General features: G+C 38.4%; 2 protein-coding genes and 1 long non-coding RNA gene across 4 annotated transcripts; 1 reads left to right on the plus strand and 2 right to left on the minus strand.

Annotated features, from left to right (window-relative positions):
* Window positions 1-1851: 1851 nt before the first annotated feature.
* On the minus strand, window positions 1852-5527 carry LOC144049417 (uncharacterized). 2 transcript variants are annotated; one of them, XR_013293559.1, is made up of 5 exons: window positions 5161-5527; window positions 4809-4843; window positions 4349-4735; window positions 3898-3992; window positions 1852-3777 (listed from the first exon to the last, which is right to left on the minus strand). It is a non-coding gene; the product is annotated as an uncharacterized LOC144049417 (long non-coding RNA). The 2 variants fall into 2 exon arrangements; XR_013293560.1 differs by lacking the exon at window positions 4809-4843 and having other exon boundaries at window positions 5161-5526.
* A 2199-nt stretch (window positions 5528-7726) lies between these two features.
* LOC144049194 (dual specificity protein phosphatase 18) lies at window positions 7727-8653 on the plus strand. Its single transcript, XM_077561894.1, has one exon. It carries the CDS (start codon window positions 7789-7791, stop codon window positions 8332-8334), a length of 546 nt encoding a protein of 181 aa, XP_077418020.1. The 5' UTR covers window positions 7727-7788; the 3' UTR covers window positions 8335-8653.
* On the minus strand, window positions 8621-14713 carry tgoln2 (trans-golgi network protein 2). The gene is made up of 4 exons (XM_077561893.1): window positions 14521-14713; window positions 10579-11342; window positions 9813-9896; window positions 8621-9735 (listed from the first exon to the last, which is right to left on the minus strand). Exons 1-4 carry the CDS (start codon window positions 14573-14575, stop codon window positions 9730-9732), a joined length of 909 nt encoding a protein of 302 aa, XP_077418019.1. The 5' UTR covers window positions 14576-14713; the 3' UTR covers window positions 8621-9729.
* Window positions 14714-15669: the final 956 nt, after the last annotated feature.

Consider the following 15669-nt stretch of genomic DNA (forward strand, 5'->3'; position numbering starts at 1 on the left):
ACCCAACATAAAGTGCTTTGTAGTAGTCTAAATGGTTCATAATCAAAGCATGAACTCAAATGTCAACGTGATGCCGAGAGTGGTCTGGTTTGGTTTTGGCCAGTTAGTGCAATTGAAAAAACATTACTGAAAACTGAACTAATCACTCTGCATCCAGTCTCACTCTCAGATAGTTGTTGGTGTCAAATATTTACCACCGTTTACTGTGGTGACATCACTAGGTACAAAAAAATCTCATTCTTGTTATTATCAAAACCACAAAGATTTAAAGATATCCTTTTCTTAATATCAACAAGAGGAATTTTGTCACTTGAGTGGCATCCAAATGTGCGTATCATCCATATAAAAGTGAAATGACATGCCATGTTATTGGATGATTGCCCCAAGAGGAAGAAGATATCAAGAAAATAAAAGAGGCATGAGAATGGAACCATGTGGCACTCCAGACCTAAGAGAGGTGGCAAAGACTATCGGTAGATTCGCTACCTATAAGGGAGAGCGAACCCATTCCAAAGCACTACTCTAGATGCCCACACAGTTCTACAGACGAGACAGGAGGATCTGATGGACCACGATGTCAAAAGAAGCTGCTAAATCTAGCAGAACCAAAACAGCACAGTGACCGGAGCTTGTGGCTAAAAATCCTCAGGAGTGCAGTCCAAATTATGAATTGGTTGATGTCCAGTTATACACAATAATCAGAAAAATGCTTAATTTTAGCAGCTCCCACTGTTCTGTGATAAACATGCCAACTGTGTCTTAATATTAAGACACCTGTAATTTGTCTTTCTTCCACTTGTCCTCACTGTGCTTTTGAACGCCTCATGCCACAGGGGTGAATACGGACTGACAAGTCAAAATAAGATGACAGTGATCAACATCCGCGGTAGGGACAGAATATGAACGTTGACGGAACGCAGCTGATAAGTGAGCAACAAAAAACAACAAAACATATGGATTTGTAAAGAAGATCTCACATTATAAACATTCAAATTAGAAACCTTAAAACCAATAGTCATGTTTGGGACCAGAAACGGTCTGTGCAATGTGAATAGCGTCAAAAAAGGATTTTACATTATTTGGCTAACACTAGCTTATTTCTGGATGACAAACATTGATATTTAAGTCACCTAAAATTAAAACACCAGATGTGATGGCTTGATGCTTTCAATGTTAATAAATTCACTAACAGTACAAAATGTACTGACGAACTTAAAACATGGAAGGAAAAAAAAGTGCTTCATGCAAGATGTAGAATAACATTCAAGCACCCACAACCATCCTCTAATTTGATGAGGCTGCCCCCTCCTGGTACATGGCAGCCAAGCATGTACTACATTCTTTGAGAATGGATTCATCTGTTATGAATGAGCAGTGATCATGTGAAGTAATCATGCTTCAGAACGATTACAGCAATCATGCAACTCAATGTGTCATTTAGGATAATGGTGCTACAGGGCAAATAACCGCTCGACTCCACATTGAACACATAACAGGGGCGCTGTAAGGGGGAGAAAAGTGACGACGATTCAAGGGCCCGTATATTTTCCATTTCTGGTTATCCTGTTTTGCTTAGTGTTTTTTTTTTTGCTTGTTTGTTTTTACGCAATAAACCCCTCATTAAAAAGGGCAATGCTTCTTCATAGCATTTTTGTTCATTAACAGACTTTAATTGATATGTCAATAAAAAAAGAAAGAAAGAAAGAAAAACAATGTACCAAATAAATCTGCAAATTGGCCACCACATGTGGATATTGCACACTTCACCATGGGGAGGTTCTGGGTTCTGTTCTCTGCTTGGGCCTTCCTGTGTGGAGTTTGTGTATAATTAAGTATAGCCATATAACACAATGCCACCAAACAATAAATCTGTTTATTACGTAAAGCGAAAGCAATCTGATTACAAAAAAAAGGGTCTAATAGATACAGCTTGTCCAAAAGCAGGTGTGATTTGTACATGAAGAGTAAAACTATGCTTGGAATCGCTAACTACATTCACTCATATGATGAGAACATGATATTTGCAGTTACTGAAAGAGTTGTTGAAGAATGATTAGATGAGAGCTTTAAGTTACAGAACAGAGCCAACTCCTTTTTTCAGCTAAAATAAATGTGCTATTATTGTTTAGTGCTATAGTCGTGACAGCATTTTGCATCATATTCTTGCTCTTAACCACTACACAAAAATATTCTATAGGGTGACAAATCAGGGAGACAGACAGTATCTGTCTCACCCACTCACGCGTCTGAGCACACATTCAACTAAAGTACATTCAACCTTGTTAGCACACTCAATATGTGATGCAACTATTCTCTTACATGACAGGACGATGGCTGATTCAGTCATCAAGCTCATCAAAGGTAGTCAGTTTCTTTGTTAGTTTGTTTGTTAGTTAATTAGTATGTTAGTTTGTTAGTTATTTAAAACTCTCTGGTTAGTATTTGTCCTATTTCCATGTTAGTAGCATGTGGGAAAAGGTCTTGTTCACTACACAAATGATGAGTCATCATTATGATAAGATAATTCTGGTAAACACGGGTCATGCTTTAGTCTGTTAATCAACAAGGACAAATACTATTTTGATTTAAAAGTATGAAAAGAAAAAAAAGTTATGCAGAGCGCTGATGTTAGTACTTGGCAGCCATGCCATTGTTAGTATCAGAGGGAGTTAGTAATGTTGGCCTTGGTGACAACAATTAAAGCAGTCACCTGCAAAGCTTGACCACACCGTGCACACAAAGTCACACGCATTCTCTGATTTCAGCCTGAAGTGTGACGTTGTTGCATCAGTCATGAGATCTTTGTGGACTTTGTGGTCAAGTCAGGTTGGTAAGGCACTTTCATGCCATTTCCTCCCTAAATCTTGAAACCCATCTTGATACACTCATCTAGTGTTTATATTTGATGTCCTTAGGTAATGATCAGCCTAAATAGGTCATAGAAGAGGGGTTCCAGGATCAAGAGAGAGGGTTTGTGTGTGTTTGCGGCCATAAAGCAGAGGGTTAGTCACTGACTGTGAGGCCAGCCAATAGCATTGAGCGGAAAGGTTAGTAGTCATCACACTGTTAGCAAGAATTAGTGTTGTTAGGGAGTTCATGTTAGTATAATCCAGACCTCTGTAAAAATTGTCCTTCAGCGGCATTCTTAGATTTAGGTTATTAGTAGGCCTATAGTTTGATTTAGTAGCTAGGACAAAATGCCAAATAATTTATGAATATTTTGTCCAGAGTCTGGTGCATTCAGTAGCTAGATGTTTTAGAGTAAACATGCACACGGACACGCAAAAGGCACAGAAAAATTGCACATGCACACAGACGTGCGTTCACACACACTCACACTTCAGTAAAATGCACACAATACATTGACACGTTTTAAAAGTGTTGGGCAATTCTTAGGCAAAATGTGTGTTATGGGGCATTTTTATCAACTATAACTGTTATGAACTGTGAGCTATTCAATATTTAATGACTTCTGGTGAATTCAATTGTGGTCTTACAGAAGAAAGAGAGCAACTACTAGGAGAGGTAACCAAGGCAACATGGGGGAGGTCAGTGCACACAGCAGAACAAACAAAAAAATGTTTTGCAGCCAGTGGCTTTTCCATGAGCCAGAACGTAGTTAATAGTGTAAAATTGGATCTATTGCTCTTGCTAACAGAGAGAAAGGTAGAAATCTGATCCCTCACACGCATTGTTCACTGACACACAAAAGCATGAGAAGTTAATCCATCTTTCGAAGGCACAGGCTAGCAGGTACTCTGTAGCTCCAGTGTCCCCCTGCAGGAGAAAATGCATGTCACTTTGTCATAAGTCCCTTGAACCAATAAAAAATTAAAGTAAAGTCAACCCAGAATTGTTCTTGTTGTATGTGGCAGGTAACAACCAATCACAGCTCACCTGTCTGTTTTCTGAAGCAGAGTCATGATTGGTCGTTGAGCAACTACAGTATGATGTCATTTTTAGTCGACACCAGATGGCAAAATGGCCGCCCCCTGAGATGGATTCAAAACGGATTGATTTTACTGCTTAACTCATATTCCACAAACACAATATGAATCAGAATGCCGTGTTTAGACTAGTGGGTTGCATAAAACATATTTTTGTAATGAAAATGTTAAGAGTTGACTTCTCTTTAAATAAATTTGTTGTACATGACCAAAATTTTTTACTGTGTTCAATGTTAGAATTCTCACTGTAAAAGACAACATATGGCAACACATCTGTCCTGTTCCAATCTACAATATATGCACTTATATGCACATATCACAATCACAAATTAACACTAAAGAGTAAATGTGAGTGACAGTGAGGTGGGAAATTGATTTCAATCTACAAAGTCGTTCTTTACCGTCAATGAGGCTGCACCGCGTGGGTCACTCAAGCGATGTTATCCGCACAGGAGCACAACGTGTCCAAAGTGAGACCCAAACTGGTGTCTATCGATGTAACTGGCAGGGACACACAACACAAAGCTGTAAAAAGCTACAACAACTGCAGTCGCCTAAAGCCACAATGCAACTGCATATAAATTAATTAAACAGCTACCTAAGCAACTGTTTATTAGAATCATATTTATTTAAATAGGCTAATATTGCAGGCTATAAAATGAGTCTCTCTCTTTGCTTTACAGTCTTAAGCACATAACCTGCTCCTGTTCTGCTATTCCAGTAGCCTGAAGTGATGTCATGTCGACGTGCCTTGAGGATGAATCCAATAAATACCAGCACCTTCCTTCCTAAAAAATACCAAGCATATAACAGCAATAGTGTATAAACATAAAATACAATTAAAATGGAGGATTTGTTTACCCTTGATATCATCCAGCATTTTTTTTTTCAGGAACCTGCAGGCAAATTGCTTGTGTTAAATTTAGGTCACTTAATTTGGCAGTTAAAAAAAACGCCTCGGGATAGGTTTATGACATGAGGAACAAAATGCTTTTATGATAAAATATAAACAAATCATTGAAGTTTGACAACAATCACTATTACCAACTACGAGCGCGACACTAGTATCAAACTGCTCTGTATACAGTCACAGTTGAACGTTGATGAATGCTATTCAATTCAAGAAAAGACGAACGGAACGGACTGCCGCATGCAATACAATACAATTGCTTGCAAATATATCATCACTATAGAGCATGGATCTTTTTCTTACCAGTCATCCGCGGGGTCCACGTCTCCCACGACGTCGACATGATTGTATTAGACCTCTCACTAAAGCGTCCAACATGACAACCGTGCATCATGTTGTTCGCTGCAGTAAAAGAGCGAGATGGTTGCTCCTGCTCGGTGTTGATCTGCAGAGCTGCTGCAAGTGGGAGTGCCAAGAGATGCGGCGCACAACCCAATTTGGAACACTGGATAATGTGGATAAGTCCCGAAACAAAGGACCGTCTTGGCCGTGAGGGGCTGCACTGACATTAATAAGTCAGTGGAGCCGCTCCCCAGCTGCTGCTACAGGTTTGTGCTCTTTTGTATGGACGTCCTTTATCCGCCATCTGTTTCCCGGGCAACCAAGGACTGCCTGCGGTTATCAACACCCCCCAGCCACCACCTCAAACAAGAAACACTACTATTCTTGGTACAATTGTGCAGGGGTATAATCAGGCATTTGTGACAGAGTTAATTTGTATATTTCCAAACATATGGACAAAATGGTCACAGAAATAACTTAAAATCAAAGACGAGTAATAATAAATGAAAATGAGGCTTTTGATTTGTGGTTCAATATAATTGACCTTTTCCAAAAGCCGATGAGATTTTTTTCCTACCTCTGGTGGTCTGGTAATGAGATCCTTTGATATCCCCTTTTATGGATGACATTGCCTCTCAAGCTAGGGTTAATTTGACAACAGACAAGCTAAAAGCTATCTTTTAGCCCCTTCGTTGCTAGCTATCGATGTGGCTTTAGCCTGCCCATTTCTGGCCCTTCCCTTGGAGCAAACGTAGACATGCTTGTTCATCTTGGAGACATTTAATCCATTGAAGGCACCACTCCAGCTTTGTTTTTGGCTTTGGTAATGGAAAGAATGGGACTACTACACCTGACAAACTCTCAGGGTAGGCCTATCTCATGTCCAATTTACATAATTCTTGGGCACATCTTCACCATTTTTCTTGTTGGAGGTCCTTAGGTTGTTGGAACTTTTTTTGTTAAGGGTTTATGGCAGTTGGCAGAGGTTTTCTCAACTTTTCTGGATTGATCTTACAATGAAAGTTTAAAAGGCCAGACACAAGCTTGATAGATCTTGACCATTTGGGAGTGTGGTTTGCTAAAGGTCAATTAACTCATGAAAGAGGCCTGACAAAAAATGATGGTATCTTTAATTTAATATTTTGTTGCGCAAAAACGTTTGAGACAATCACTGCCTCTTGAGGGCTGCTTATACAGACGAATAGCTGAGTTCCTGGGAATTCATCAGATTGTGTTGTTAAAGCTTGCACAATTTCTGCAGTTGATGTCAATAACGTCTTCCACAGGAGTGAGTCATTCTATGCTGTCATTAAGCCCACTTGCTAGCAATTTTAACATTACAAATTACCAATTTAAGTATTTTTTGCAGGTCTCTATATTTTGAGTATGTATTTTTGGGACGACTTCTACTTTTAATCCGTAAATGTGAGAACAGGTCTATACTTCTATTTATTACTTTGGAAAAAGGTTGCTTGCTTTTTGGACATGGCGGAACATGAACCAGGGAGCTTTAAAGGGATACTTGACTCATTTGGCTATTTTCAGCAGTAAGAAGATAACATTTTGTGATAATTTCATTATTTTTCATGTACATTTAATACCTTTGAAAACATATTTTGCCACTTGCTGGCAACTGAAGATGATGTTGCACGTGTTTAGGAAACAGGTAACAACTAATCACCTGTTCTCTGGGTCTGGTCATGTGACTTTAGCTAGCTGAGCCATGATTGGTCATTACCGTTTCCTGACCACGCGTGATGTCATCTTCAGTCAACAGTCGACAGCAAGTGGCAAAATGTTTTTTCAAGGGTATTAATTGTACATGAAAAATAATATAGTTATCACATTAATTATAGGCAGAATATCTTCTTACTGCTGAAAATGGCTGAATAAGTCAAGTATCCCTTTAACGACGATTATGATGCGGATTCAAGAAGGCAATAAACCCTCCCCCCAGGCTTAGTATTAATGTTTGCCAGCGTTGGCATTAAAAAATTGCGATTAATATTTTGTCTTGTGCCTGCATGCCTAAAAACCAGCAACTTGTGTGGCGTTCAAAAATTCTAAAACCTTTTCTCAGTTCATCCTGGTTAGCATACTGATCCGCATTTAGCTTGCATTAACGCTGTTCATCTATTGATTTGTTCTAATGTTCTTGGTGTGAAAAGTGCCTGAGTTCATAAAAAATGGAAACTATTTTGTGTGCAGAAAATTGTATTGTTTTTATTGTGACAATTAATAATACTTACTTTACTGCATTGCCGATTTTTGTTCCATGTACAGCGCTTTGTATACAGCAATGCTTGTTTTAAAGTGCTTTATAAATAAAGTTGAGAACATGTACTGCATATTATTTCCATGAAACTTAATTACAACTATTTTTTAGAGCTTGTACTTTTACTTAGGTAAAGGAGTTAAAGTTCTATTTTTACTATTTTTAAAATACGTATCTCGCCCAGCTGGGGGCGACAGCGTGCACAAAAGTGGGCCCACTTTGCTGTGTTACAACCGGAAGTAGAATCTACCATTACGTTTGTACTCGGGCATGGCTTCTTTGTTGACATTACTCAAAACATAGCTTGGCTACTGATGCATCCCTCGGTCGTTTCAAGTCTTTCTGGTTTGTGTCAAGTCACCGAACATCTTTATGTGAGTAACGGCAGAGCGGCGAGTCGTGCCTCTCTGTTAAGTGCCAACAACATAACATGCATCATAAACGTCACGGAGACCAAAAGCTGCAGTGCCGCTCTTCACGGCGTGGAGTACATCCACATTCCCTTGCCTGACTCACCGTCCAGCCCCCTCGGGGACCACTTTGACGAGATGGCTGATAAAATACAGCACGTAGCACAGAGCGGTGGTCGCACATTGGTGCACTGCAACGCGGGGGTGAGCCGCTCCGCTGCACTCTGCATGGCTTTTCTAGTCAAGCACCGCGATGCGACTCTGGCGGAGGCTCATGCGAGGGTCAAGACCTGTCGGCCCATGGCGAGGCCCAATAATGGTTTCTGGAAGCAATTAATCGAGTATGAGAAGGAGCTTCGTGGGTGCACGTCTGTCCGGATGGTGTCCTCGTCCATGGGCGAGATACCTCATATGTATGAAGAGGAGGCCAGAAATATGATGCCACTCTGATGCTTCTCGTGTGTATGAACTTTTCGGTGTCTTGACTGATATTCATATTACTGTGTATTCATTGTGAACATAGTGCACAATTTAAGATCTGCATTAAAACGTGCTGTAAAAAAAATATGCTGTTTTAATGGACTATGTCGGACATGCTGCATTTTGAACTGTTTTTTCCCCCAAAAGTTTGTGCAACATTCAAGTGTCCTCAATTTAAAAACGGAAATAACCACAACCTACTTTGCTAGGTATATGATGTGGGTGGAAAGGGGTAAAAAAAAAACTACATCACAGCTTTAAAGTACAAAACAAAACCCATTTATTTTAGACAGCAGGACGTCTCAAACATTTAGCCAGATATATTAAAATGATGGCTTTTTAGAAACCGGACATGTTTGACTTTTTTCATTAATTATGACCACTGCCATTTGTAAATGTTACTTTCAGTACAATAATGTCTAACTGTAGTGAAAATTTTACATTTTGCGCACACGGGTAAAAAAAAAAAAAAAACAAGCACTTTTGCATTATTCATACATTTTGTCCAAAAGTGCGACCACATTTTAAGGAATACATCTGTTGGTCATTTAACTTTTTAAAATAAATCAGTGAATTTGCACTCAAAGCAACCAAGTAGGAGGAATGCAGTGCCATTTACACTGTTGCAAACAACAGAATAGTGGTTAAACACCATCCAATACAGAATCAATTCAAACATTTCAGGAACTAGCTACCTTGCTTCCTCTACCAAGTTCAATGTTTGAAACGGTATAAATATTTTAATAAAAAGGTACAGCACAAAACTACATTTGTCAAACATTGCATTTCGGTGGCTTTTATGTTCATCGGAGTCTTGCAGGTTCCAGTCTTTTTGCTTTAATTGATAAAAACGCCAAACCTTTAATTCACTTCCCAGCATAAAATACATATATTCCAGAAGTTTTTAATGACTTTATCAAACCATCTTTAATTCTTGGGAATTAACTGGTATACCATAATTGAGATAGGTAGCTAGCTGCAGACCTTACAAATGCTAAAATATTTTTTACAGGGAGTCATAATGGCTTATATGGCTCACAGTGCAATGATAGCTGTACAAACAAAGCAAGTACATAACATGGGAAAACAAAAGCTTTCATTTGCGACTGAAATATCCTGAGTCGTGATTTCTCTTCATTAAAGTGGAATAAAGACACAGGTGCAAAATAACGCATGCATAACTATGACTATGTTTTACCCAATCTCTCAATAAGGCAACAGTGTCATCTGCATAGTCATGCAAGAAGCATCCAACTACAAAATAGAACAATGTCCACATGATCCAAAATGCAGGTCGATTCAAATGCTCACTCCTTCTGACGCCATCCCGCAGTGCATTCAGTGTCTCAAGGCTACAGCATCTTATTACAACTGAGAAAAAAAAACACATGAGAATTATTTAATCAAATTCTAACCAAAGATGGAAAAAGCAAAAAATAAAAACTTACATGCTGTTCCAATTTTTGGTAGTCTGTGGACTTAGGTCGACGAGCAGATCTTGATTTCTTTCCTTCCAAAACAAAGGCAATAATCTGAGGGGGGAAAAGAAAAACATTCTAGCATTGGATGAAATGCCAGAGGTTAGAGACATACAAAAATAAAAACAATAGCCTAATATTTTGGGTTGTGTGAAATACTCACACCTGTATTCTGTATTAACAATAAAAAAATGTCATCCAATTTATTCAGTCTGTTATTTTCCAAAATAATCCACATTACTTACACTGTTCTTTGATCACCACCGCCCCATAGCTTCAAGAATGATAAGGATTTCAATAAACAAAGCCACCATTAATTGAAATGATAGTATTTTTTTAATTACTCAAAATACTGTTACAAATAACGATACAGTCTATAAGAATCAAAGGCTAAAGTTTAAAACTAAAATAAATAAAACCTTTTTTTTTTTGCATATTAAAAATGTTATTTTGACCCCAAAAATATTTACCCATCAAGAACCCCCTATACGTCAACAAATCTCTCATCCTCTGAAATTATAAATCTGCCCTTTTCGCATTTGAGGAGGCCAGACTTCCTCAGAGATTGTATTAAAAACAAACAAATTGTCCTTAGGTGAGAACGTGAGCAGGAATGTTTTGTCAGTCTAAATGTGTCCATATACTGTAGTTGATAAGGATGTGATGATTCCAGTTGCAACTACATAAACAGGAAAACCATGTTAATGAGACAGATTTGGATAGGCCACGTACGTACCTTGCGCTTGTTGTGGTAAGCGATGTAAAGCACTGCAACCACTACTGCCATGGAGACAAGGTATGCAAAGAAATGACTACTTTCTACCTCGTCACTTCCAGCAGGTCGCTCATACTGATGGTTGATTCCTGTTTTATTGTCTTCGTCTCCTCCAGATTTTGCATCGTTGGCAGGTTTTTCCAATTGTGGCTTATTTCCTTGCTCTCCTTCGGATGTCTCCTCCCCTTTTGGCTTGTCCTTTACAGACTCACCTAAATTGTCGTCCTTTACAGACTTTCCTTTGGTTGCCTGCTCTGCAGGCTTTTCTGGTTTCCCCTCTTTTGTCTGTTCTTCTGATTTATCTTTTTCAGGCTCTTCTTTAGTTCCCTTGATGGCAGGTTCTTTTGATTTTGCGTTCTTATTTCCCTCCTGTGCAAGATCTACGTCAGATGTCTCTTTAGGAGTGGTCTCTTCTTCTTCAGACTTTGTATTATTTTCTTCTCCTAATTTCTTCTTCTTAGTAGGGTCATCTGACTTTGGGTCCTTTGTGGTTCCTTCTTTCGTCTCTGGATCCTCTTCAGCTACTTTGCTCTTGGCAGCTTCCTCCAATGGCTCTTTCACAGCTCCCTTACCTTCTTTAGGGTTCTGGTCTTTTCCTGTTAAAGCTTCATTCACCTTGTCATCTTTCTTTTTCTGTGTTGGAGGATTAGGCTCGGTCTTTGTCTGGTCCTTATTTTCAGGTGCATTCTGGACATCTTCACCCTCCTTAGCAAGTGCTGGGGCCCCTATGGAAATTAATACTTATTATTTCCCTTCAAGACTAAACAAGCACCCTATTCTGGAGTTTCAGGCCATAATGGAACTATGACATTTTCTTTTATTTCTGTATTTTAAAGTAAGACATTTATAGATACTCTGCTTTTCAATATTAATTGTTAATTATAATAATTAATAATAATTAATAGGGGTGTGCCAAGAAATAGATTCTCATAAGAATCGCGATTCTCATTTGGTACGATTCAGAATCGATTTGAAATGTCCCAAAATCGATTTGATTTAAATTATTTTATACTGTCTTGCCTTTGTCCGTGTGCGCCTTTATTTGGAGCGCTGATCATGCCGTACCCGGTTTGGCCACCGAGGGGCAGTGTGGTTCCACGCAGTCTAATACACTGTTAAGTTGTAGCCACATTGGAGAGTAGAAGGAACATAATAACATAATGGCTTTTTCGGTATACCTCAATACACTGCCAATGATACAAAGTATTTACTGTACTTTTAAAGCCAGTCTGAAACAAGGCAACTCACTCCAGTTACATCCATATCAGTGTTTCTAAATCAGGCCATTTCATCATAACCAATTATACTGATGTATATGTATATCATTCTTTTTTTTCCTTAAATGAAAAGTGCTAGTCAGTAATATACTACCATTGTTTTTAATTCATTTTCATTACTTAGAGCAGCTGTCAACATAATTTTGGACCTGAGAGCTTCTACCCTTCTGAAATGAAACGTTCACAAAAGTTTCCTTTTATATATTTATTACTAACAAATTATATTCATAATAGTATAGACACTGGCCATGTTATTTATCACAATACCAGTAATTATCAATAATGATTAAACATGGTAGTTAAATACATTTTCAAGTAATTTATTTATTCTCATTTACACGAAGGTCATTCAATAAATAAGGTGAAGTTTTCGGTATAATGAGTTCTAATACAGATAGAAGCTTACTATTTTCTACATATTTCTGTTTTACTTCTTTATACATGGATTTAATTTCTTTTGTAGATTAAAGAAAAACTGAGTTTTGGCGATAAACAAAGATGGCTGACCAAGAAGCATGCTCCAGGATTGAACAGCTGTCAGTTATCAAGTTTTTGGATGCTAAAGGGTGCAAACCAGTTGAAATTCATAGGAGAATGTCTATGTCTGTGTATGGTGTCACATGTTTCAGCCGGAAAAAATGTCTACAAGTGAGCTAAATTGAGGCGCGAAGTTTGAAAGTGACGATGAAGTCAAAAGTGTTGGGAGCGACTGGCTGAGACAACAGTCCAAAGATTTTTACGCTGAGAGAATATGGAAGCTTGTGCAGATGGGATAAGTGTGTGTGTGACTAGTGCTGGGAGACTACTTTGAAAAAAAGAAAACTGTTAACTGACCCTGGTACAACATTCCTAGGAAATCATAATGTCCCATCACTGGTGAGCTATTTTCAACAGGCCAGTGGGCTGCTCATTGGGTCCTTGGGACCTACTATTCGTGGGAACCATGTCGGTGACCCATCAAGGTTATTAAAGATACTTGGCTCACTGAGCCATTTTCAACAGTAAGGAGATAATATTTTGTCCATAATAATAATGATACAAATAATAATGATATTTCATTATTTTTCATGAACAATTAATACATTTAAAAACTATTTTTGCCATTTTCTGCCGACTGAAGATCACCTCACCTGTGCTGAGGAAACAGTTAACGGCCAATCATGGCTCAGTTTGCTGACCAAACCCAGAAAACAGGTGAGCTGTGATTGGTCATTATCCATTTCCTCAGCACAGGTGATGTCATCTTCAGTCGACAGCAAGTGACAACATTTGTTATTAAAAGGTATTAATTGTAGCCTACATAAAAACATAATGAAGTTATCAAATTTGTTCTTGACAAAATATTAACTACTGCTGAAAATGGCTTCACTGAGTCAAGTATTTCTTTAAGCCTTTCTGATGCTACTAAAACTCCACGCAGGAAGGCCACAGCTCGGAATCGAACCAAGACCTATATGATGTAAAAAGCATCATATTGTGACAGCAGTATTAATGACTTTGAAATGTTTGATAAATTGAAGTTGTCTCAGTGAAAATTCTGCAGTTGGAATCTGACCTTTTGTTTCTCGTGTCTCTCAAAATCGTTTGTTTCGTTTACTTGCTGCTTTATGATGTTAGACCGGTTTGATGTTTTTCTGTCAATCAACTGATTATCACGTTACAATGTGTTGTTGTTGGCTGATGATACATTAAAATGTGGCTTGGTTTGACATTTTACAGCAATTACTTGTTGCAAAATGGGATTAAATCACACCCGCACATTATCAGAATGTGTGCCATAACAAGCTAGCCACATTAAAATATTTAGCTGTTCTGGGGCTGAGTGATATAGTCTAAAAGTGATATAGTCTAAAAGTTTTTATTTTTTGGGCTGGATATATCCTGGTATTTTCTTGAAGCCCATCCATCCATCAATCATCTGAACCGCTTCATCAAGAGATTATGATTACATTACCTTTCCTAACCGTTCAGTTCTACTTTTGAGCACAGTGAACAGATTGCTTTACCACTTAAAAAAAAAAAGACTGTGGCATCTTTAGTCCAAGTATTTATTATGTCACACGTGGTATTTTATAAAACACTTGGCATCCCTATGCTGCCCACAACGTAGTGAATGCTCCGATTAACCAATTGTGTTCTGCTGTTTCACTTTTTGGTTTAAAACATGTAGTGATTTAATTTAGTAACCTCAATTAGCCACCTCAAACGATAATGAAAATATTCCTGCGTTTCCAAAAATACGAATATGCTATATGCTATGCGACGTTTTCGTTCGGTGGTGTGTGACAGGAACGCACTAGACTGTCCAAATGAAGAGTAGCCTACAGTCGGCTATAATTTTAAAAAAATTACATCACTAGTTCGTATCTCAAATAATTCCCACAACTTCAATAAGTGTTTTTGCTTGTTATTTGCATGATCATCATCATCATTATTATTATTATTAACTTATATGATTTAGCCCGTTTTTATAAATGCAAAGCTGAAACTGTTCGAAGACAAATTCATAAAGCTGCCCTGCTGAGTTTACTTGCCGGCAGGGTTTACAAAAACATCAACCGGTTCAATCGATGGTAAACGTTAATTAGGACGTCAATATTAGGTTTACGTGTAAAAAGCTACTCACCTATCACCATGGATGAACACACAACTGTAACACATGCCAGGAAAACAAACCTCATGGTGCTCGAAAAGAAAAGCAAACCGCTGTAATTGATCGGTCACAGCTTTAATCTAACGTTTAAATCCGCGTTGACAAGTGGACAGGACAGCTTTGACAGCGTCATAGGTCTGCCTCCTTCTTCCGCGTATGTACTAGGTTCTTCTTCTGTGCGCCATGGGCACCACATTACTTGCGCACGCACGCAAACTGCTCGTTACCGTCATCTAGAGTTTGGAGGCAGAAGTTATTCAAATTATTATTAAATTCGCCCGCCGCTAGATGTCACTGCTATAACGCGACCGCCATTTTGGACAGGGATGACGTGTTCAGGTTGTATGGGGAATGGCTTCAAGCAGTGTGTGTTGTTTCAACGAGGAGCCTTAAAAGTACGTAAATTAAAGAAATACCCCCCCCACACACACACACACGCACACACACACACGCACACACACACACACGCACACACACACACACACACGCACACACACTTTTTTCACTAATACTAAAACGTGTATCCATCTACATTTTTCATAGGAGTTCTCAAATCTAGCCTACTGTAGTTTCATAGATACTCGATTAGCCTGCATGTTTTTGTTGTTTTTAGGATTAGCGTTGCCATTGTTTTGGGAGCGCAGAAACGCTTGTCCGAGAATGCAGAATCACTCACCAAAATGACTTACAAGCACATTGAGAAGATCAGGTGAGTCACCAGTCAAGGGCGTTTATTCATTCAATAGTTTGTTCATTCATTCATTCCATTCCAAACGGTTACAGGCGTCTAAAGGGAGTGGATGATCATAACAAAAAAAATCATATTATTCTACATGATAATCCTGTTAAAGGACTCAAAGGAAACAAAGGGGATGGAATGCATGCATGATGTGATCGATTCTGTCTGCATTTACTTTATATCCTCCAGTTTCACCCTGATTTACCACCAAATATATCTATATACTATGCCATACATTAGTTGTTTTTATTTTGTCTTTTTTTATTTACTATGCTATATTAGCCAGCCACAATAAGTTATACGACGTGAATGTCTTATGAAACCCACAGCCCCTAAACTATAAAGTGGATGTGCAAACTATTGCCAAATTACAACCAGAAAAT

Source organism: Vanacampus margaritifer, chromosome 3 (assembly GCF_051991255.1).
Source record: "Vanacampus margaritifer isolate UIUO_Vmar chromosome 3, RoL_Vmar_1.0, whole genome shotgun sequence".
NCBI classification, from domain to species: Eukaryota; Metazoa; Chordata; class Actinopteri; order Syngnathiformes; family Syngnathidae; genus Vanacampus; species Vanacampus margaritifer.